The following is a 25,291-nucleotide window of genomic DNA, read 5'->3' on the forward strand; positions in this document are numbered from 1 at the left end:
TTCGTTTAAAAAATTTGTGGACTGTCAAAATTATCAAAGTTACAGTCATCGACACAACACGCAACGAAATTCTTTCTTCTTTTCTTAAAATTAATTTAAGTTTCTTGTTAATATTTTTTATATGTGTCTATTTATTTTTCAATTAACGAAACCGCATATATATTGTTACGAAAAAATACGTGAAAGTCGATAAACATCTAAACGAGAACAGACGGGCAACTGCGAAAGCGTGGAAAATTTGCGAAAGTTTCTTATAATATAGTTGCTTACAAATATTTGTTAGCCGCTTTAATTAGTGCGTAAAGATTTCGTTAAATTTATTGCATGTGGTTATAGATACAACCTTATTAAATTGGTTTGTATCTTTTAAATAAAATAAAAAAGTGTAATACTGTGTCTAATAAGCCCATTAAGCAAGCATTAATAATTGTGGCTTTTGAGTTCTTGTGAGGCGTCTAATAAGTGTACGTGTACACCTATTAATATTAAGTTCTATCCACGTAAAATTCTACCTATTCAACGACAATAGAAATACCAAGCGAAGAAAAAAATACAAATTGTGTAATTTATATGCAAATGGCTAACGAAACGACAAAAAAGTGCGTGTGATTGTATGCGCTAATGCTGCTCCAAACGGGCAGAAACGTTATACCTTAGTTGGTGACTGAGTGCGAGAGCGCAACAAGTCCAATTGTGGGTTGAATGTGCCTAGTAGCCTAACGTGAAAGGCGACCGATAGCAAACGAAAAACGTCAACTGCGTTACAGTGTGTAAAAGCAACGCGACAATAAACAAACTCCAGCTGCGACTGTGACTGCGCGTTCGACGCAGCGAAGTAACATTGAGCAAAGTGCCCGTGCAAAGCAATACTAATTAGTAGATGATAATGCCGCTGAAATTTTTGAAAAAGTATCGTCAATATAACGTGACATCGAAGAGCTTGTTTGTCATCTCAGTGCATCATTTATTAGGTGAGTTTTTATTTTTGAACAATAGTTTGTTGTGTTCTCGTACGTAAATGCTACACAATAAAACTTTGTGGGGGTGTTAAACAAGCATATAAATGTTTCAAAAATAATTTTTACTGTGTATACATATGTACAAATGTATTAGCTGTTGTGTAAGTTGCGATTTGCTTGAATAAATGATTTTTTCTTGTTATTTCACTGCTGATAAACACACATTTTCACGTAATTTGTAATAATCATATAAAAATTCTTTGCCTTTATTTGGCGAAAGCAAGTGGCTTAAGTGTTGACAATTGATTGAAAGGTGTGCGATAAAAATGTATATTTGTGTGTGCATGCGTCAATATGTATGTACGTATATTCCAATTGGATGATAAATACCTATACGCCCCTTTTGTAGTTTAACGTCAGTGCTTTGTCAACGTAACGTATTGATTCTGCCGGTGCATAATATTGACACTTGACGGAAAGTAAATACAAACTAATGTGTGCAAACGGAATGAATGGATTAGAGTGCATATAATAACGGGTGATTTTTTGAGGTTAGGATTTTCATGCATTAGTATTTGACCCAGAATTCAGAATGGTGTCAAAGAGAAAGACCTTGACATTATGACATTAGATTTACTAACGAGCACGCTTGCAAATCTGAATTTTATTACCAAAATCAGTGTTCGGTTCGAAATGTGTTTTATCGACAAATTTTGTTCAGCGATGAGGCTCATTTCTGGTTGAATGGCTACGTAAATAAGCAAAATTGCCGCATTTGGGGTGAAGAGCAGAAGCCGTTCAAGAACTGCCCATGCATCCCGAAAAATGCACTGTTTGGTGTGGTTTGTACGCTGGTGGAATCATTGGACCGTATTTTTTCAAAGATGCTGTTGGACGCAACGTTACGGTGAATGGCGATCGCTATCGTTCGATGCTAACAAACTTTTTGTTGCCAAAAATGGAAGAACTGAACTTGGTTGACATGTGGTTTCAACAAGATGGCGCTACATGCCACACAGCTCGCGATTCTATGGCCATTTTGAGGGAAAACTTCGGACAACAATTCATCTCAAGAAATGGACCCGTAAGTTGGCCACCAAGATCATGCGATTTAACGCCTTTAGACTATTTTTTGTGGGGCTACGTCAAGTCTAAAGTCTACAGAAATAAGCCAGCAACTATTCCAGCTTTGGAAGACAACATTTCCGAAGAAATTCGGGCTATTCCGGCCGAAATGCTCGAAAAAGTTGCCCAAAATTGGACTTTCCGAATGGACCACCTAAGACGCAGCCGCGGTCAACATTTAAATGAAATTATCTTCAAAAAGTAAATGTCATGAACCAATCTAACGTTTCAAATAAAGAACCGATGAGATTTTGCAAATTTTATGCGTTTTTTTTTTTTAAAAAGTTATCAAGCTCTTAAAAATCACCCTTTAAATAGCTATTACAACTCAACTAACCCAGAAGTCAAAACTCTGTAATTATATAAAACCTTGTAATTATGAGCATTAAATTTAATACCGGGTATGTATTAAACTCTGAGTTATTTACGTCGATTTCTCAAAAATCCTCAAAATTAAAAACGTTAAACGTCAACATACTTTGGAATAAAAGTATATTCGTTTTTTATATGCATTTCCATAAAATTAACTTAAACTCATTAGTCATACTCCTCTTAATTAATTTATTTGAATTATGCAAGCTGCAATACTGGTTCATATTATTCCTGTATTTCGTTTTTTAAAAGCTCAGAGCAATTATTTTTATGTAATTGGAACGGACCCGATTTTTTCGGGTCAAGGACTGTCAACTCGACAGAATTCTGCCGTAACGACAAAAAAGTTTTTGAAATATATTGGGTGAATGCTGTCCGTGTGACAGTCCTTGGACGGATAAAAATGGGGGTCCGTTCTGGTTACGTAGAGCCCACTGTCGCGGGAATGGACACTTCGGAATAGATATATATATGTATGTATGTACTTGTATCTGTCTCCTAACGAAAAATGTGAGACATAATATCATACAAACACATTGGAAATTATACAGCGCCATTTCCCAGTAAAATTTCAACAATATGCTCATAATTATTTAAGCTCAGCACTCTCATAAATTTCACCATCTTGCTAGGTGTTATTGTGGTTATGAGATCCCTATTCAGATATACAAAGATTCAAGAGCCTTGATTCTACAAACTGCTGTGCAGTAATGAGGTGCTCGGGAATTTCCATATCGGCAGTTTGCACAAGTCCGGTGACAATGCCCCAATTATCGTGTTAATGGCTTATCGTTTCTTTTGGATTACTATAAAAATGGTTTAACAGCGAGCCAGCCGTTTCTTCTTTTCGCAATATGACGCCAATTGAAGATTCCAAGCGAAACCAGGTTCATTCCAACAGAGTGAAGGTCTTCGTCATCCTGTGTTTCCCCTGGCGGGTACTGCGTCGAGTACTTTCAAAGCTGGAGTGTTTTCGTCCATTCGGACGACGTGTTCTATCCAGAGTAGCCGCTGTCTTTTAATTCGCTGAACTATGTCAATGCTGTCGTATATCTCACACAACTCATTGTTCCATCGGATGCCATATTGGCCGTGGCTAACGCGCAAAGGACCATAAGTCTTTCGCAGGACTTTTCTTTCGAAAACTCGTAACGTCGACTCATCAGATGTTGTTATCGTCCATGCCTCTGCGCTACAAGTATATAGCAGGACTGGAATAATGAGTGATTTATAAAGTGTGGTTTTTGTTCGTCGAGAGAGGACCTTACTTCTCAATTGCTTACTTAGTCCAAAGTAGCATCTGTTGGCAATAGTTATTCTGCGTTGGATTCTAGCTCTCTCTCTTTATATTAGTAATATGATTGATTATATCCTAATGGTTTATTAAATTTGCCCATTTGGGAATATCGGAGAACCTATTAAGTATTTACATGATCCATATATATATGAACAGCGTGAGAAGCGGAATCGATTTAGCTAGGTCCGAGTGTCTTAGGAAGGATCTCACTTAGACAGCTTAGAACATCGGTCCATTTTTGGTACGTAGAAACTGCCAAATACTTGATCATATCTCCCTGTTATAGAGCCCTGCCGTGGGCGAACTCCTCGTGTTGCTAACTAACAATGGAATTCGCTGTCAATGGTATGCGGACGGCATTGTTATTATAGCCAGAGAGAAATTTGGGGACACTCTTTGCGATGTCGTACAAAGGGCACTAGGCCTGGCCATCGTCCCGTTTTCGAGACGCAGATCTCTACCTGGCCTCAGGAACTCAACTCTCGGGGGCAGAAAGATAGAGATGATTAATATGGTCAAATATCTTGGCCTCACGCTGGATTCCACTCTGCGGTGGAAGCAGCATGATGATCTGACTAGTCAAACCTACGAAAGCACTTATGATGAGCAATCGACTAGCTGGTAGATCCTAGGGCTTCAAGTCAAGGATTGTCACATGGTTGTACACCATGATCGTGTAACAGATTATTACATATGGATCGGTGGCTTGGGCCCCTAAATCATCGCAGACATCGGTAGGACTTGACCTATCGAAGATGCAACGATTCGCCGGTGACTGCGTGCTTGTTAAAGACAACGGTTCAATCTACAAATAAATTATTCAGATCGAACCGCTATGCATATAGCTGCCATATAAACTGAACTGTCATAATACGGAATTATTTTTATTTGTGATGGCTATTCTAGCTTCAGTGCAACCGAAGTTATATTCTTTTCTTGTTTTTATTCTATCTCCACCCACATTGTTTCTCCAACTATAAGATCTACGCTCTCTACTCTCTTAGTGCGCCAATTTTTTATAACAACATTTCTTCTACCGCATTCCACTCCAACCATTCTTTGTTTTATAATTTTAACGTCACATCTAGTTAAGCATACCCATATACGCTTGAATAATAAACCTAGCATCTTATACCATACTATTTACTTTATAACACTCATACACCATAGAAATTGTATTTATATGAGTTGACTTTGCTATTCATGTTTTTGTGATTGTGTTTTGCACGTTTAATTTAACGCTGTATGCATTTTATTTGCTAATTATTTTAAGATAAAAATTGTTTTATTCTCCCTCTTTCGGTTGAGTTTTATTATTAGCGTTATTCATTCTTGAGGTGTTCTGTCTTCATTATTAACGCCATTGTAGGCGCCGTCAACGGCGGATGTTGACGTCAACTGTGACGCTGACATTCGTCGTTTAGGTTGGCTGCACGCAATTGATATTCAGTTATTAACAGTTTACTTTTGAACACGGTTAATTCAGTTATTGAGGTTGTAGTGTGCTTAGCTAATAACAAGCTTTTTTTTTCCATTAATAATTTTTGATAAGGCAACTAAAATTCCTTTATCGTTTTAATTGTTATGTATGTGGTTAAGTGCGTACATATGTATGGACATATGTTTGTATCTATGCAAGAATGCGGTTACTATATGAGCGCGTTAGTGCGTAGCGCCGCTTGTTTGGCAATTGACGTTATGTTTTTTGCGTTGCTGATTTTATAGGTTTCGAGTTTTATTATTATTGTTGTTTCTTTAAGTAAGTTTATGATTCTAATGTTTTCTTTAGCATTCGAGTCCCTAATAATTTATATGCTTTGCATACATAACTGAAATATTCTCGGTATCTTACTATGGAGGAAAAGATAACAGCAATTTTTTCTTTCAGGCTTAGTATGTATTAAGAGTATACAAAGGTGATATTTCTATACAAAATATCGGCGATTGGGCGGGCCTTCGGAAGCACCATTTTCAAAAAGGCAGTGGAAGTGACGCTGGTCCTAGGAATTTGTATTATTAGAGCAAACTAAGAAAAATAGTGTCTGAAACGTTAATAAGTTAATGAATTTTTTAGTAAAATGACAGTCTGCGTAGAGTGAAAGAGTTTACTTTTTTGGCTGAAAAGAGCATGTCATTCGTAGTTTATTAGTTATTATTGAGTAATATAATGTTTTTAATAATTTATATATTTTTTTAAATTCTCGTTAGAACTAGCCACTTAAAGGGTTATATCCACTCGCAAGTATGAAAATCCGCGTTTTTTCGAGTTTTTTTGAAGAGGCCTTTTATATCACAAATAAATAAAAAATATGTATATATACAAAATTTAATGTACTTTAATTATACGTGCTACATATTTAGAAATTTTGGTCTCATTTGGTTTTGTAGTGGATCTCCAGGAGTATCTCCGAAAAAATGTATTTGGTGGTCAGGACAATTTTTCTGCTTAAAGGGTTTACAAAAAGAAATTACAAATTAGGAAACGTCGGAGAACCTATTAAGTGTATACATGATCTGCCACACAGGAACTGGCGGTCGACCATCGTCTGCTAAGCACATGCGATATCTCTTGGTCTAGATTTGGAGATATCATTATAAAATTTATACTCATCCTTTCTATCCAAGAGGCTGTTCATTTGTCGGAACCACCGATATCGGACCCTTTGACATATATGTATGTAGCTGCCATACAAACCGAACGATCGTCATGCCCTTGGGCGGAAATTTTTTTGTTTAACGAACTATCTTTACAAAACGTGGCTTGAATAAAATGGTGAGGACAAATTTTATGCTTAAGGGTTTACAAAAAAGAAGAAACTGGAATGAAAAATATTAAATCGTTCATAGTTTATTAGGATTGAACAAGATTGCGAATATTTTAATTAAACATTTTCAAACTTATATATTTGGGATTGAAAATAGATTTTTTTTTGTAATTTTTATTTTTTGGGATTAAAAGTTTTTAATTCCGATAATGGAGTTAAATTTATTTTTTCCATTTGGTATTAGAGATTAAAAATTCAACAATTTTTTTTAGTTAAAAAAGTTTATTTAAGAATTTTTAATTTGCTTTAAAAATTTTTTTTCAAAAAAAAATTTTTACTTTTTTAATACTTGCAAATTTGGAATAGAATAATGTTTTTAGGACATTAACGTGTGCTTTAATTAAAAAAAAATATAAATAGATAAATTTAATTTGAAAATTCTGTTGAAAGTACTTGCAACACAATCTACTTGTTGTAATTATTATATTCTAATCATTGTATTCTTCTTGTGATTTGTCTTAAAAAAAAAATTTCTTTTTAGTTCAGAATAAACGATTCTTACGAACAAAACGTTTCAATATTTAAATGATAAAATTTAACAGATTATGAGACTTAAGAAAGGCACAATCAACATACGTAACTATTCAAACGTTTAGCGAAACAAATTTTTACACGATTAAATCCGTTATTTTATTGCAACTAACAATGGCTACTTCTGGGTTGTTTTCCATTGATAAGCTCGATGATGCAAATTATTCGTCGTGGTCAGTCCACATGAAAAGTGTCCTTATTCATGCCGATTTATGGGGAATCGTATCTGGTAAGCATGTGAAGAACGAAAATGCAACGCTAGAAGAATCAGCCGCGTTCGACGCAAAAGATGAGAAGGCGCTTGCGAGCATTACGCTCTGTGTCAAGCCATCGCAGTTAAATCATATTAGACACTGCACTACTTCACTAGAGGCCTGGAGGAAATTACAAGAGATCTACCAGCCAAGTGGACCAGCTCGTAAAATTACGTTTTTCAAGAAAATTCTTTTTAGTTCAGAATAAACGATTCTTACGAACAAAACGTTTCAATATTTAAATTATAAAATTTAACAAATTCTACATTGGCCACTAAAATTGCCTTATTTAAAAATTGCTTTAATTTTATAAAAAAAATTAAAACTTTAATGCGATTTTTGGGGTTAAAAAATTTTTAATTCCGTTATTGGGGTTGAATTTATTTTTCCAAAGTATTTTAAGTTAATAAATTTTATTTAAAATTTTGAATTTTTTGTTTTAGGATTTCTTTTTTGAAATGTTAATTTTATTTGTTTTTAATATATTGTTTGCCACTCTGGAATTTAGTGTGCTTCAAGGGGTTACATGGGTTTACGGACTTCAGAAAATTGAATTTGTCTTTTTAAATTCTACAACACCTCTAGAATATTGTCTTAAGGGGGTATTCGAAAATATGTCGGATTTTGAAAAATCCTTCCAAGGTCATATTTTTGAAAGCCTAAATCCCAGATCAGAATACCCCCTTAAATTTTCAAGTTGATCCGAGTAACAGTTTCGTAGATACAGCTATGAGAATTTGTGCGCTCGAGGCTAGACTAAGTGCGCCGTCTGTAAACGCGTTTTTCTCGAAGTCGGTTGGTAAGATTTTTACAGAACTACTCAACCGGTCTTCATGAAATATTACACGGGTCTTTGAGATACAACTTTAAAAAACCTGGAACGAAGGATTTTTTTCGATTCCACCTGTTTGAGAAAAAATATCGCGAAATTTTCATTTTTTTTAAAGTCTGCCAAAAATCCAATTTTCAGTTTTTTTCCTTCGTCCAAGTTAAGGTTTCAACTAAAACACTTTAGATGATCCTTTAAATAACGGGTGATTTTTTTGAGGTTAGGATTTTCATGCATTAGTATTTGACAGATCACGTGGGATTTCAGACATGGTGTCAAAGAGAAAGATGCTCAGTATGCTTTGACATTTCATCATGAATAGACTTACTAACGAGCAACGCTTGCAAATCATTAAATTTTATTACCAAAATCAGTGTTCGGTTCGAAAATTTTTTATCGACAAATTTTGTTCAGCGATGAGGCTCATTTCTGGTTGAATGGCTACGTAAATAAGCAAAATTGCCGCATTTGGGGTGAAGAGCAACCAGAAGCCGTTCAAGAACTGCCCATGCATCCCGAAAAATGCACTGTTTGGTGTGATTTGTACGCTGGTGGAATCATTGGGACCGTATTTTTTCAAAGATGCTGTTGGACGCAACGTTACGGTGAATGGCGATCGCTATCGTTCGATGCTAACAAACTTTTTGTTGCCAAAAAATGAAGAACTGAACTTGGTTGACATGTGGTTTCAACAAGATGGCGCTACATGCCACACAGCTCGCGATTCTATGGCCATTTTGAGGGAAAACTTCGGACAACAATTCATCTCAAGAAATGGACCCGTAAGTTGGCCACCAAGATCATGCGATTTAACGCCTTTAGACTATTTTTTGTGGGGCTACGTCAAGTCTAAAGTCTACAGAAATAAACCAGCAACTATTCCAGCTTTGGAAGACAACATTTCCGAAGAAATTCGGGCTATTCCGGCCGAAATGCTCGAAAAAGTTGCCCAAAATTGGACTTTCCGAATGGACCACCTAAGACGCAGCCGCGGTCAACATTTAAATGAAATTATCTTCAAAAAGTAAATGTCATGAACCAATCTAACGTTTCAAATAAAGAACCGATGAGATTTTGCAAATTTTATGCGTTTTTTTTTTTAAAAAAAGTTATCAAGCTCTTAAAAAATCACCCTTTAGTTATCCTGCCAACGCGGGCGCATCTTTTTTACGAGGTGTCACTAGAAATGGCGTCGCAATGACTGAGTTTAAAATATTTTTTTTCCAAAAATTTCAGAATTTCTTTGTTAATAGTATATGTTTTTAACAATAAAAAAATTCTAATAAAATATTTAATTTTTTATACTGTTAAAGAGAGACTGTTTATTACGCGAAGAAACTCAAGAAACCCCTTAATAAAAAAAATAATAATAATAATTTTTTGAATTTCTTTACACTTTATTTTGCAAAGTAAAATATCTTGTTTTCCAAATTTTTTCACTAAAGCGAAATTATTTTAAACTTTTCTAACGCATATTTTAGTTATCTGGCAAACACTTGGCATTCGCTTAAAGCACTTGATAAGAAAGATATAAAACTTTTTGCGTGTGCATATTGATAGTTGACTAAGCTAAATATCTCTAAGCAATATTTGTAACCAATTTAATAACAAAAACAAAATCAAATAACTTTATCGTTTATTGTTTCCTAACTTTATGATTACCTTCCGCCATTTCCGGTCCGTGCTTAAGTCTGTTGTTTATTATATTCTTTTTCCTTTTAAGCAAACAAGTGCCTCAACTTATCTTAAGAATTTACGCTCTTATCTTGCAAAATATTTTTCTCCTAATCTACATTTTTGTGCACCATTGGGAAATCACTATATATGTCCAATTAAAAATTCCAATATTTATGGCTTATTAGCTTCTAATTTAATTTATTCATTGGTCGCCACTTTTGGCAATGCGTTTTGCCATTATTTATGCATAAATATATGTATTTGTAAATCTTGCGTTTCCAGTTGATATTCTCTTGGAAATTATTTTTTGATTTTAATTATCTTACACTGTGCGTCAAAAGTAGGCTAAGTGAAAAAAACATTAGATGTTTTTGAGCTTACTGAACAGTGTTTATTAAATTTTGTAACAGCCAAAAGGAAAGGTCGGAAACCCAATAAAAAAATATATATATGCAGAGTTGATTGTCCGCCTGTCTGTATATACGTGAACAAGAGGAGCTCAGTTTCATGATGTCGATCTGAAAATTTCTCTCTAAGAAGTTGCAAATTTTCTGTAACCGTCGGTGTCGGACCACTATATAGGATGTATTTGCCATAAGATGAATAGATTAGGACTGCTCCGCGACCTTAGGTCTATTGTGCTCTCTCCTAAGTCACAAAGAGCCATCTACCCCCAGTATATTGGTAAATTCCTATACCCATTAGCAACTTAACTTGTTTCAGGCCTTGGAGTTGTTGCCAATACCTGTCTCTGCATACTCCTTCTTCTTTGCGCAGCAGTTCCTTCGTGGTATGAGGACCAACCACGATGAAGCGTTCAGTTCCTACCATGTTTCTGGATGCTGCGGAGCGGGCGAGCCAATCAGTCAGTTCATTCCCAGCTATACCTTTATGTTATGTTCAGAGATTTTAACATGGTCTTTGACAGTAATACATGCCGAACTTCAGGAAGAAACCTCGTCAAATAAAAAAGTTTTCTTCCTAAGGGCTGGATCTTCTCGGTCCCTGCCTGGCTTCAGGAACCTCACCCTTTTGGCAGACAGGTAGAGATGACTTACATGGTCCAATATCTTGGTCTAACGCTGTATTCAACTTTTCGGTGAAAGCAGCATGTTGCCCTGACCATGGTCAAAGCGACTAAAGCAGTAATGGTGTGCAATCGATTGTCAGGTGGTTGTACACCATGATCGTGTGACCGATAATCACTATGAGGCCGTGGCTTGGGTCTCAAAAGCATCGCAAAGACTTCGGCAGCGCTCCAACTAACGAGGCTGCAAGGACTTACATGCAACTGCGCACACGCCCGACGGCGGCACTTGAAGTCATGCTTGAGCTCTCACCACTTCACTTAGTTATCGCTCAGGTAGCGAAACGCACACTGCTCAAAATGACAGCAGAAGGGTGTGGCAGAGGTGAGGTAATCTCATCACAGCGGATGAAGAAATCGGTGCTCATAAAGTGAAAAAATACGCGTTTTGGTTAAAATCTTAACTTACGACTTGGATGAAAGAAAAAAAGACTGAAAATGGATTTTTGGCAGACATTATCTATTACAAAAAAAAAAAAATGAAAATTTCGCGACATTTTTTTTTAAAGTTGTAATCGAGAAAAAGCTCTAGTATTTATGAATTGTATCTCAAAGACCTGTGTAAAATTTCATGAAGATCGGTTGAATAGTTCTCGTGAAATCTTCCTATCCGACTTCAAAAACACAGTTTCGAGGAAAACACGCTTAAAGACGATGGACTTTGCCGAGTTAGCCGCTAGCGCACAAGTTTTCAAGGCTGTATCTCCAAAACTATTACTCGGATTTTGCAGTTAACCGATGCAACGGAGTTAACTTCACTAACTCCTGATTTATTCCGGTTAATCCGCAGTTAATCCGGATTAATACTGCCGTCTGTCAAGGTTATAACTCGCTAATGTGATATACTATGTCGCATCGCAACTGCTATCTTACCTTCTAACTAGCAATTTTTATAATTCTTGAGCATAATTTAAATTACAGATTTTTTGATAGAAAGATTAGGATGTACAGAAGCATTCTCATTCCTGACAAAAATTACCCAAATTGTCTATTAAATATTAAGAATTTTATATGATCATTTCTCACTGCAAAAAAGGTATTCTGACGTGTTTTTATCGACATCAAATTATATTGCCATAGTTGGTGCTCATTTCCCGTTGCCATATTTTTGTTGTTGAGTGTTATTAACGTTTATTTGCATGCATAATTTATCTCTTTCATTCTGCCACACATTTTTTATCATCAGATTTGTTTTTTATTTTGTTTATTCTTGTCCTGTTTAAATTTCGTGATTAATAATTTTTATCTTATAATCTAAATTACCGTTATTTTATGATGCTATGCTCTTAAAGACCGCAGTTCAACAGTTTAATGGCGATTAGTTATTAATATTATTATTTTTTTCTTATTCATTCATTAGAGTGTTTTGTGCTTTTTTCATATTAGTATAAGTAAAGTAACTCAGTTCTCGGGTGAATTATATATCATATCCAGAATATACCCGATTTACAACATATAGTTAAGAACTGTCAACCTGTAAATTTTAATTAGATTTATATTTTGCTTCAAAATAGGCCTTAGTCACCGCAACTGAGTTGCCAATGCCAATGGCGTAGACTGTAGACTTTATGTAGCTCCACAGGAAATAGTCTAACGGCGTCAAATCGCACGACCGAGGCGGCCAATTGACGGCGTTTTCGTGAGGTAACACATTAACCAAACTTCGTTTTCAATAAATCGATTATGATATTCGCCGTGTGGCTTGTAGTGCCGTCCTTTTGGAACCAAATATTTTCTAAGTCCATATCATCCAATTCGGACCAAAGATATTCGAATATCATTGAGCGGTGGCGATTCTCATTCGCAGTAACGTGTCGGTCTTGATCATCACGGAAGAATGACGCCGCCGACCCATAAACCGCACCAAACCGTAATCTTTTCAGTATGCAATGGTCATCATGGAATACGTGTGGATTGCTGCCTGACCAATAACACATATTTTGCTTATTGATGAAGCCATTCAGCCAGAAATGAGCCTCATCACTGAAGATGATTTTTTGATAAAATTTTCAAGTTATTGCTCAGCCCAATACACGAACGTGCGACGATTCTGGTGGTCAAGTGGCTTCAGTTCTTGTGTCAATTTGATCTTTTAAGGATGTAGGCCAAGATCTTTTTCTAACATTCGCCACAACGACGTCACAGAGATGCCCAACGCTTAAGAACGACGTGTGAGAGACTGATTTGGGTATTCCTCAATTGATGCGCTACCGCCAGTAATATTCTCGACACCACTTTCTTGTCTCACGGGCACGGAAACATGTTGTACTGTGCCTTTGGATTCAAATTTTTCCAATAGGCGCTCAATTGTTAACCTGACAGCACGAATATGATGACCAAAACTTAAACGTTGCGCTCTTAAAGTTGAGAGCACTGACTCCGTTGTAAATTTTAATAATTTCGACTCGTTGCTGGATCGCATATCTTTCCATGATGAAATGGTAACCTTACTGTAGAGAAATGCCAAAGGAGCGGGGAAAATTATGGCGTCGTTTGCTGCCCCTATCGGTCTACTTTTGTAGTGTCCCTATTGAAAAACCCGTTATATCCAAACGCGATCTTATATATAGGGCAACAAGATCACTGTAGATCAGATAAGTTGAGAAAGTATAGGAAAAATTATGAATAATTAACCAAAAGTTTATTTTTGACAAGAAAAGGTTAGGGATCCCAATTGTCAAAGATGGAGCTGTTGTCACTTAATCGAACTAGTGTTGGCAACACCACGATATACTCCATTTAAACATTATTATTCTACTTAAATTGGCAATATATTAGAAGTAAATACAATAAAAAATAAATTATATGTAATTCTAAATTTGTCATAGATCATTCAATAAATTGAGCTCATATATAATTTTTTTTTTTTAATTTGTTTAAAATTATTCCTCTTTACGTCTGCACTTTGCTCATTGGTATGCAAAGATGATTTCGCCGTCAACTTTTTATTGCCCAAACATTCTTTTATATAAAAATTCATTTGTCTACAACCAGTATAAACGTTTGTTTATATGCATAGAAACTCTAGGTGATATTGCCGCTAATAATAATTATGAAATACTAATAACATTTGTTGGTTTTTTATTTCGATTTTGGTTATGCCAATTATTATTATAAACAAAACGCGTGACATTGGCAGTGCCGCAGCTACAGCGGGGAATAACAGACGGATTCACGCAACAGCTGTCGTGCTTTGGTCGACCTATAAAAGTATTACATATCTGTGCATCTATGACTGTGGTTACTTGCAATCTTCAACTCCAGTTAAAAGAAAACTTTTTTGTGCTACTGTTTTTTTAATTGAATTTAATTTTTATTATATGCCATTAAAGTTAATGTCAGCTATGTTTCTACTTCGCTCGATATAACCATATATATAGTTTATTTGAAAATATGTATGTATATGTATATCATATGCGGCTAATTAATTGGCTTATTGAAAATTCCTAACTCGAAATTCGTTATTTTACTTGAGAATGCAATCTATAGTTGTTGTTGTCAGCTGGAAGTTAATCGAAATTACTTTCATCAATCCATCTGTGTGTGAAATGTATCATGCTACGTATTAAAAATGTAATCTTACCAGGTCAAAAATCATCTAATTATCTCTTTCAAATGTTGGCCGCTGCTACGTCTCAGATGGTCCATCCGTTGAGTTCAATTTTCGATGACTCGTTCGAGCATTTTGACTGGTAACTGGCGAATGACAAGCGTCAGATTTTGCTCCAAGGCCCGAATCGAAGCGGCATTCCCCATAATCCCCCAGAAAAAAGTCTAACGGTGTGATATCACACGATCTTGGTAGCCAATCGACCAGCCCAAAACGTGAAATTATCTGCTAACTTAAATGTTATTTGAATAAATCCATTGATTGATGCGATGTGTGGATAGTAGCACCGTCTTGTTGAAACCAAATGTCGCCGAGATCACGAGCTTCAATTTCAGGTATCAAATAAATAGTTGGTTGGTGATTGTGGACCGATGATTCCACCGGTCTACAAACCACACCAAATCGTTATTTTTTCTTGATGAAATGGCAGCTCTTACATCTCTTCAGGTTGCTCTTCGTAGCAATTGCGGCAATTTTCCTTGTTTACCTACCAATTGAGCCAGCAATTGGCTTCATCGCTGAACAAAATTTGGCTCGAAAAGGTCGGATCCTCTAAATCTGTCGTGTTGGTCACATATCAACAAAGGGCCTAGAGCCAGCAACACATTTGATTAAGCTTAGTGCTAGTAATTCAACTTTTAGGTTTCTCTCCGAGCCAGTTCCCATTGTAATGGAATTGGGTAAGGTTATTACTTCTTTCAAGCTCATCGACTTTACAGTCACAGACGATTCCGCTATGGCCAGGCAGCCGGACAAATTTACTATGTAAGTAGTTTGATTCTACTGTTAATGAGGTGGCAAAATAGTTGCTTGACAACGCTTTTACTGATCCAAACGAGGTTAGATCTCCGAAAATATAGCCATTGGCGGATAAAATCTGGGTCGATTCCGATAATGGCTGTTGTGGGAATTGGGTTTCTACTTATCCAGAATCGACACTGATATATCAAATATATGTCCAGCATGCAACGAGTCCCCGCATGACACTAACCACCTCTTTGTATGGCCAGCTAACCCTACACATCCTGGGCCTACCGTTGGATGACCTCAATGACAACTTATCTGAACCTTAAGATCCCAACGTTGACTAGATAACCGTTACAACAACAGCAACAACGAGTCTTGAGTTTCTGAAGATGACTTCGAATCTGTCCAACAATCTAGCAAATGGCTTTCGAAAAGTGACCGAAAAACTTAAAATTCACTGAAAGCCATCCCATCCGAGGCTTATAACAAGAGTATGAAAATATGGATTAAATATTGACATGCTTGTGTTGGTGCAAAATTAACCTATTTTGAAGTCGATAATAAAGATATGTATTAAAATACGTAACAATGTTATTGTTTTTTCTTTGTCAGTCCGGGTCAAATTTGATCATCCGGGTCGATTCCGCTGACGTAGAACCGGCTGTCGTAGGATATTATATTGGAGTCATTAATGGGCTTGACTTGATCCAGCTCAGGCTTGACCAGTCTATTTTTTTTCTTATATGAATCCATAAAATACTACTTTTAAAAATTTATTTAAATACAAAACATTTAATTTCACTTTACAGAAACCTCCACGACCGTTGATTGTACAATTAGTTCGGAAAGCAAGGGACAAGAGTGTTTAGACAATGTCTGTCAGCGACTAAATCTACAAAAACCCGAATTTTTCGGTCTACGCTATGTGGTGAAGGGTAAAGAGGACGAATTGAAATGGGTTGATTTGGAACGCTCCTTAAGCAGACAGCTAGAGAAATATGCAGCAAGTACGAAAATATATTTACGCGTGCGTCATTATGTCGATCCATTGCGCAGTGATGACTTGACACGTTGCTATTATTTTCTGCAATTGAAAAGTGATATTTATGAGGGTAAAATTATTTGCGATATACGCACTGCCATACTGTTAGCGCTCTACTGCCGACAAGCCGAATATGATAGTCATCAAAATGACAAACAGACAAAGGATAATCTGAAGAAGTCGCTGGTGTTGCCGAAGAATTTACAAGGTAGGAGGAATTAAACAAACTGGTCCATACTTTTTGGAAAATACATATATGATTTCTTTGCAGGTCTCGCCAACGATGACAATCTGCTCGACAGTCTCATTATGGAGGTGTTACAGCAGAACGCCGGCATTCAGCATCTGCAGCAATCCAAGGCCGAAGAAATGTACATACAATGTTGCCAGCAATTGGATGGTTATGGTGAGGAGCGCTTCCCTGCAAAAGACACTCTGGGCAACGATCTGTTGCTCGGTCTAGCTATTAATGGCATGGTTGTGATGGCTGATAATGGGCGTCAATATTTCCCCTGGAAAGAGTCACAAACGGTGTCAATCGACAAACGTACCATTAAAATCGAACAAAACAAAACGGATGGCTCGATTGTGGGCTCATTCATATTTCCAGATGCCGAAACGGCGCGTTACTTTTGGAAATTGTGCGTAACACAGCATAAATTCTTTAAACGCTACATAGACGAAGAATCAGCGTCGTCGGTGGGTGATGCGGAGAGCGCGAATGGCAATTCGATGAGCGTAACTGGTGGTGGTGGTGGCGTGTTAGCGGGCGGTATGGATGCTTACGCTTATGGCGACTTTAATGATTCACGTGAAGATTTGCTACTTGAGCAACAACAACGTGCCATTTACAATCCCAATGCGATAACGAGTGGTGGCGTTGGCGGTGGTGGTGTTGGCGCGCTGTCAGCGGTTAATCCAGAATTCATGTCAGCGCCGGCTTTACATCATGGTTTGCTCGCTTCCACACACGCGTCCAATGCGTTAATGTCATCGAATATATCGTTAGCGGCCAGTCATCAGTCTGGCGGCGGCGGTGGCGGTCCAAATGGCGCTATGCATTCACATAGTGTGGGTGCTATAGCGCCGAGTTGGCTGGCAAAGGTGAGTCATACATTAATACGAGTATATATAACTGGGTATTTTTTATGCCCTGAACACGAAGTTTGTAACGGTTAGAAGAAAACGTTGGAGACTCTATAAAATATATCTGTAGGTAAATGATCAGCATGACGAGCGTAGTCGATTTAACCCTGTCCGTCTGTTGGTAATATAATCAAACTGGTCGCTCAGTTTTGAAATATCGATCTGAAATTTCGCACACGCTCTTTTCTCTCCAAGAAACTGTCCGTTTGTCGGAACAGCCGATATTGGACCACTATAGCATATAGCTGTCATACAAACTGATCGATCAAAATCCAGTCCTTGTATGGAGATTTTTTTTAGTTGACGAAATATCTTCGCAAAATTTGTCATGAATTATTGTACAAGATAACTGTACAATCTTCGAAAAAAATCATTCAGATCGAACCACTATAGAATATAGCTGTCATACAAACTGATCGATCAAAATCTAGTCCTTGTGTGGAGAACTCTTTCAGTTCACGAGATATCTTCAATTTTCTATAGATTATCGGCCTAGGCGACGGTACAACATTCGAAGAAACAGTACCGATGGGATTACTATGGCTTATAGCTGTCGTAGAAGCTAACCGCTCAAAATCAAATTTTTTGTATGAAATCGTTTGTATTTGTAAAGGGTATTTATAACCTCAGCGCAACCGAAGTGGACATTTTTTCTTGTTAAATAAATATTTATTTATTTGTTAACTCTCTTTGTAGGAATATGGCCACGAGTACGCTTCGACGCAGCATTTATCGAATAGCATGTTGGACACACGCTTGCAGCAAAGCAGCTCCTGTTTGGATCTAAGCAATAACAATGCCAATAATATCGGCGGCGTTGCCGCTTTTCACAGTAGTAGCAATAATATAGTACACGGACATTTGGGTGGCAGCGTAACGAACAACGGCAGCAATGTCGCATTGCACGGCGTGGACGCACACGAGCGCGAGCGGCTGAAAGCCATGCTGCCTACATATCGGCCAGCGCCCGACTATGAAACTGCAGTACAGCTGAAGTATCATACACCCGCCAGTGAATTGCATCATCCGCAAATGAACAGTTACGCCAACTATCAACCGCAATTGGCGTCAAGCGCCTCAGCCGTCGCTATGGCTGGCACGCCGGCCGCTAGTGGCGCCATCTATTACGCCGGCTCACAGCCTGATGTACACAATGCGGCCGCAATTTACGGTGATGGTGTGCTACTAAGTCAATTAGCGCCGCACCGCTATCCTGATGTGGCGCAACCTGCAGCCGCTATGCATGCGCAGCATCATCATCTAACAGCGGCGGGCGTTACAATGGCGCCTGGTGGTCATAGTAATAGTGTGAGTGGTGGTGGCGCTTACATTGATTTGGGACATCGCTTGCAAATGGTGCGCAGCAAACCGCCGCCACCGTATCCGGTCAACCGTTTGAATTCTTCGTCCACACCCGACTTGGCGGTCGCATCACATCGACCGCTAATGGGTTACCGTTCATATGTGTCGGGCTCCTCGCCGGATCTGGTGTCAAATCGTAATTTACCCAATGCACAGTATCCCTATGTGCATAGCAATAGCGTCGGCGCAGCTCAAGCAGTTGGAAGCGTGACTGCTACCAACCATGCCTTGATACAACCGCATTCCTCGTACATGGGCGCCGGGCATATCGGTCATTCACAGCCATATTTGCCGCATGGCACTTTCGAAAACTTAAACATGATTGAGGAACAACCATCCATATTGTCGCAGCTGCGGCAGGACTATCTCTTTTTGCCACCCAGCTATGCAGAACCAAACACAGCCACCAGCAACAGCAACAATATTTACCGGCAAACATCGCCATCCGTGCAGGCGCAGCCACTGCCACAGGTGCCGCAGTCACAAACACATCAACAACAGCAGTTGCAAGTGAACGCCTCCAATGCTTCGTTGCAACGCAACACTTTAAACGGTTCTATCGAACCGATTTATGAGAATGTGCCACATGCGCGTTATGTGGCTGCAGAGCCGGTAGTGCAGCGGAATATGGAGCAACGCTCTTCGGGCTCTTCGGCAACCAGCGAAGCGATGCGTAATCGCACAGCGTCAATACAATCGGCGCCGGGTGGCACGCATACGCAGCCGCAGCCGCAGCAACAAATGCCACCAGTGCCTGCAGTGCGACATCATCATCATCATCAACACCAACAGCAGCAACAGCAACAACAACAAGCGCTTCAACAACAGCAACAAGCGCTTCTGCAGCAGCAGCAGGCGCAGGCGCACGCGCAAGCACAAGCGCAGCAGCAACAAGCCGAAGCGGAAGCAGCTGCCGCGGCGGCACTCAACATGCATAAGTATGCTGAGCGCGCGGCTAGTACTGAACTCCAATTCTTAGAGCCAACGCCACCGCAACGTGCTGTGCGTGCCGCCTCCGCAGCACCGGCCGTTGGGCATAATAGCGGCAGCAATCATCAACAACAATCAATGATGCAAACACCGCCGCCAAGGCAACATCATCACGCGCATAAGACACAGCAGCTAATGCAGAACGCCGCATCCGGCTCCCCCTCCGTCACAGATGCTGCAGCTGCAACATCGCCAAATAATGTGGGCGCACGCGCTCATACAACGTCGTCACTGCACGACGACTCCACAGACTCAATGCTGCATGCAGCGCAGCAACAATTCAGTGCCATGAATATCTCATCGATTTCATCTAATGTCTCGGTTTCGGCCGCCGCCACCATGCAGCACTCTGCGTCGCATCATCATCATCATCGCTCACACAACTCATCGCTACTCGACAGCACTGCCAACTCTAGCAACACAACACACAGCTCGAACACAACGAATTCGTCAAACACCACCGGCAAGGAGGGTAAACGTAAGAAAATTTGGAATATTTTGGGGCGTAGCAAGACGCCGGACAAACAGAAATCCGCTACGCTCGGACGGGAGAAGGCGTCGTCATCGAATGCGGCCAAGACAGCAGCGAAAGTTAAACTCGCACAGGACGATCTGAACTTGATGCATCGCTGGTCGACCGGTGTGTCGCGGCTACAGCCCATTTCCGGACAGTACTCAAAGGACAAATTGGTGAGTAATTCTATGTATGTATAACTAGTATTATACCCAGAACAGTATTAAAACTTCAGAGACTCTATATTGACGAGTTGTGTCGATTTTGATCGATATCCCAAAAACTAGTTCATATAGACAGCCAGACGGTCTATATATACATATTTACGAACTGAGGAACTATTTCTTGAGATATCGATCTAAAACTTTGCACACCTCGTTTTATCTCCAATACGTCGCTTATTTGTCGGAACCGCCAATATCGGGCTACTATAGCATATATCTGCCATACAAACTGAACGCTCAAACTCAAGTCCTTGCAGGGAAAACTTTTTCCTTTGACAAGATATCTTCACGAAATTCGGTCTGTCTTATTTTCCGTTGTAAAGCTACAAAACTTAAAGAAATTTTTCAGATCGGACCACTATAGCATATAGCTGCCATACAAATCGAACGTACAAAATCAAGTTTTTGTAGGGAAAACTTTTTTATTTTTCAAGATATCTTCACGAAATTCGGCATTCGATTAATGTTCAAGAGAACGCTACAATCTTCGCAAAAATAGTTCAGATCGGACGACTATACCATATAGCTGCCATACAAACTGAACATTGAAAATTAAGTACTTGTATGGAAAAGTTCTTTATTTGATGAAATATTTTCACGAAATTTGACATGGCTTATTTTCCAATATAAAGCTACAAAACTTGAAAAAAATTTCCAGATCGGACCACTATAACATATAGCTGCCATACAAATGGAACGTTCATAATCAAGCCTTTTTAGAGAAAACTTTTTTATTTTACCAGATATCTTCACGAAATCGGCCTGGCTTATTGTTCAAGAGAACGCTACAATCTTCGCAAAAATAGTTCAGATCGGACGACTATACCATATAGCTGCCATACAAACTGAACATTGAAAATTAAGTACTTGTATGGAAAAGTTCTTTATTTGATGAAATATTTTCACGAAATTTAACACAGTTTATTTTCCAAGGCAACATTAAAATCTCCGAAAAAATTGTTCAGATCGGGCGACTATAGCATATAGCTGTCATACAAACTGAATGTTTAAAATAATGTTCTTGCATGGGGACTCCGTTATTGGTGAAGGGTATTATAGCTTCGGTGTAATCGAAGTTAACGTTTATTCTCGTTGTAATATATTTCTCTATTCTCTTTCTCTATAAAGAATTTTATGTAAAACTGTTATCCACATAATTTCAGTGCCCAATACTCACTGAGAAACTGAATGATCCGCAACTGTTCATGGAATTTGAAAGTATACCGAAGCGTTGCGAAAATGCCAGCTATGACTGGGCGCTAATGGAAGAAAACGCGAAGAAAAATTCCGATCCTAACTTTTTGCCATACGATTATAATCGTGTTAGCATAACGCCGACGTGGGAGAATAAAACGGGCTATGTTAATGCGTCGCGCATTTCGGTAAGAAACTAATAATATTGTGATATTGAAAATTTAAATAAAATACGGTTATATTCAGTATAAGTAATTTTTGTTCATTTTTACAAAATATTAATATCTTTATATACACATTTTATGATCTCCGTCCTTTAACAATTTCACTAATTGTCTTCTTACAGGCCACAGTTGGCACAAATCAACGCTTCTACATAATTGCTCAATCGCCACAGGACAAGCTGACCACAAATATTTTCTGGCAGTGTGTCTGGGAGGCAGACGTTTATTTGATTGTAAAGCTATCGGAGGGCCTGAATTACATGCCACCGAATAGCAACCAGCGGCTCGAGTTTGATCAAGTGAGTTTGCCCTAAATACTTTCCGACTGCTTTTCATTTACTCACCACATTCACTTAATTACAGTTCCAAGTGTATCAGGAATTCTCACAAACCACAGATCGTTGCATTACCAGCAAGCTGCGTCTCTTTCACATACCATCGCGTCGTTATCGCTCCGTTTGGCATTTGAACTACACCAATTGGGGTGAACAGAATTGTCCATTGGAGGTGAATCACTTTTTGGACTTTCTCGAAGAACTGAATTCCGTGCGCATGGCGTCGGCAAACGAAGTGCCACCGGGACATAATACCAATCCGCCAGTGTTGATACATTGTCTCGAGGGTGGTGGACGCTCGGGCGTAACGTTGACCGCTGATTTGTTACTCTACACGCTGGATCATAATGAGGTGGGTTGCTGTTTGTTTGTAGTACACGGTACTTGACAATTAATTTAATGCAAAATTTTCCTGTGTGTGTTTTCAGGATTTGGATATACCACGCGTTATAGGTCAACTACGTGATCAACGCGATAGCATCATACCGTCCTTAGCGCAGTATAAATTTATTTATAGTCTACTCATAACATATTTAAAGCGTACGCGTTTAATTTGAGCGCCAAAATGTGCCTTATAAACAAAAAAAAAAAAAAAACAACAAGCCCTCCAAAACCCAAACTCCTCACTCCCCACTCCCCACACTTGTGGCCATTATTACGAAATTTAAGCAATTCTAAATTGCATTAGTTTTAAAACAGCGCGCTAACGAAATAATATGCGTATCGCAGTTTTTTTTATTTTAATTTACAGTTAGCTTAAGTGACGATATTTATATTTATACAAAACAAAATGAGTAAGCAAAAAAGAGAAACGAAACAAAAACAATAATAATTTAGAACACAATGTGAACGAACAATTCAAAATATGCGATAAACTATTGATTAAGCAACATTGTATACAATACAGTTTTTTATAACCTACATACATGATATATATGGTGCTTCCATCGAAAAAGTGACTGACCGATAACACACTGTACACCCCTACACCCCTAAAACACATAAAAAATTTGTAGATAAGACACTATACACCTGTAAAATACGTAAAAATCTGTTGGTAACGAACCTTTGTGGAAAATATCGACAATTTTGAAAATCAATTATTAGGCCAAATACTTTTGAAAATGCTAAAAAGTGGAAAAAAATTATAGTATGATGAAAGTCATTGGAAAGCAAGATAAAATAACAAAAAGGATTGGAAAAAATTAGTAGGGGGGAAAAATTAGTTGAAAAAACAAGATAAAATAACAAAAAATATAGGAAAACAAATTTATAGCAGAATAAAACCTATTGGAAAGCAAGATAAAACAACACAAATTATGGTAAAAAAATTGGTCGGATGAAACCCATTGGAAAAGCAAGATAAAATAACAAAAATAAGGAAAAAAATTACGAATGATCTGTGGTCTGGAAGTAGAAGAAGAGGGGCGTGGTTGAATTTTTAAGGTTCAAAAACGATTTATCTTGGTTTCGGACAGAACTATGAGTCCTATAGAAAAAAGTTGTATGCAAAAGTGGTAGTTAATGAAGAGATCTACGACTTTTGTATTAACACCTTGCTCACATAACCTCCAAAACTATTTTTTTCCATTGAAAAGCAAAATAAAATAAAAAAAATTTACGTACGATTTGAGGTCCGGAAATGGAAAGAAAGGGATGGTTGAACAGAGTAGATTTTTGTCGTGATCATCGGTAATACACTGTCAGCCAACGTTAAGGGTTAAAAACGGTTTATCTCCAATTTGTACAAATCTCTGAGATCTAGAGCAAAAAGTTATATGACAAAGTTGTAGTCAATGAGAAGCTCTACGACTTTTGTATTAACAACTTTCACACATAACCTCAAAATTTATGCGAAAATTTTAAAACACAATGAAGTAGGTATATGATATTTTTTTCCTTTTTTTGAGAAAACTTACCTTAGTAGTGCAAATATTTTTTATGCTGTTAGGAAGTAAAAATTTCAAAGACGATGTTTCTGAAAAAGCAAATTTTTGATGTGAGATATTTTGATTAAAATTTAGGGTTTCTTCCGGTATTTTCCGATATCAAAACACATAAAAGACATGAAAAGGTTTTACAAGAAGTTTGCACAAAATAAAGTTAAAAATAAAAAAATTGAAAATTATTTTAGTTTAAAAAATAATTTTTTAAAGTTTAAGTAAAAAATAGAAATCCTAAAACTTTTTTAATTTTTCACTTGATTGAAATTTGGCGTTTTTTTCCGATATGAAGTCAAAATACATAAATAAAAAGGTTACACAAGAAGTTTACACAAAGTGAAAGTAAAAAAAAACCAAAAAAAAATTTAATTAAAAAAATTATTTTAATTAAAAAAATAAATTTAAAATTTCAAGTTAAAAATAAAAATTTCGAAACTATTTTCAGTAAAAAAATGTTTAAGTTTAAGTTAAAAATATAAATTCCAAACCTTTTCGAATTTTTCAGTATTTTGAGGTTATGTGACAAAAGTAAATCTCAACATTGCCAACAACATTTTCATGTAACTTTATGCTATAGAACCCATAGTGTTGTCAAAAATAGAAATTCCAAGCCTTTTCGAATTTTTCAAGATTTTGAGGTTATGTGACAAAAGTAAATTTCAACATTGCCAACGACATTTTCATGTAACTTTATTCTATAGGACCCGTTGTGTTGTCAAAAATAGAAATTCCAAGCCTTTTCGAATTTTTCAAGATTTTGAGGTTATGTGACAAAAGTAAATTTCAACATTGCCAACGACATTTTCATGTAACTTTATTCTATAGGACCCATAGTGGTGTCTTCAATAGAAAAAACCATTTTTAACCAAATTCAACCACGCCTCTAAGCTCTCTCTTCACGAACTTATATCTGCCGTAAATTATTTTTGCTTTCATTTTTGTTGTTTTATCTTCCTTTTCCAATTTATGTCAACCTACTTTAATTTTTTTTAAATTTATTTTAC

The 25,291-nt window shown here is 37.5% G+C and overlaps 2 protein-coding genes across 3 annotated transcripts in view; both read left to right on the forward strand.

Annotated features, from left to right (window-relative positions):
• LOC105233377 (tyrosine-protein phosphatase non-receptor type 14) lies at positions 1-24,217 on the forward strand. The gene is made up of 8 exons (XM_049457494.1): positions 1-971; positions 16,123-16,563; positions 16,627-17,459; positions 18,198-20,543; positions 21,755-21,973; positions 22,132-22,308; positions 22,373-22,696; positions 22,773-24,217. The coding sequence occupies exons 1-8, from the start codon at positions 881-883 to the stop codon at positions 22,899-22,901; spliced, it is 4,560 nt and encodes a 1,519-aa protein (XP_049313451.1). The 5' UTR covers positions 1-880; the 3' UTR covers positions 22,902-24,217.
• Positions 1-25,291, forward strand: part of LOC105233378 (WD repeat domain phosphoinositide-interacting protein 2) — a 194,669-nt gene that overhangs the window by 21,528 nt on the left and 147,850 nt on the right. The gene's annotated exons all lie outside the window — the stretch shown is intronic.

Source organism: Bactrocera dorsalis, chromosome 1 (genome assembly GCF_023373825.1).
Source record: "Bactrocera dorsalis isolate Fly_Bdor chromosome 1, ASM2337382v1, whole genome shotgun sequence".
Lineage (NCBI taxonomy): Eukaryota > Metazoa > Arthropoda > Insecta > Diptera > Tephritidae > Bactrocera > Bactrocera dorsalis.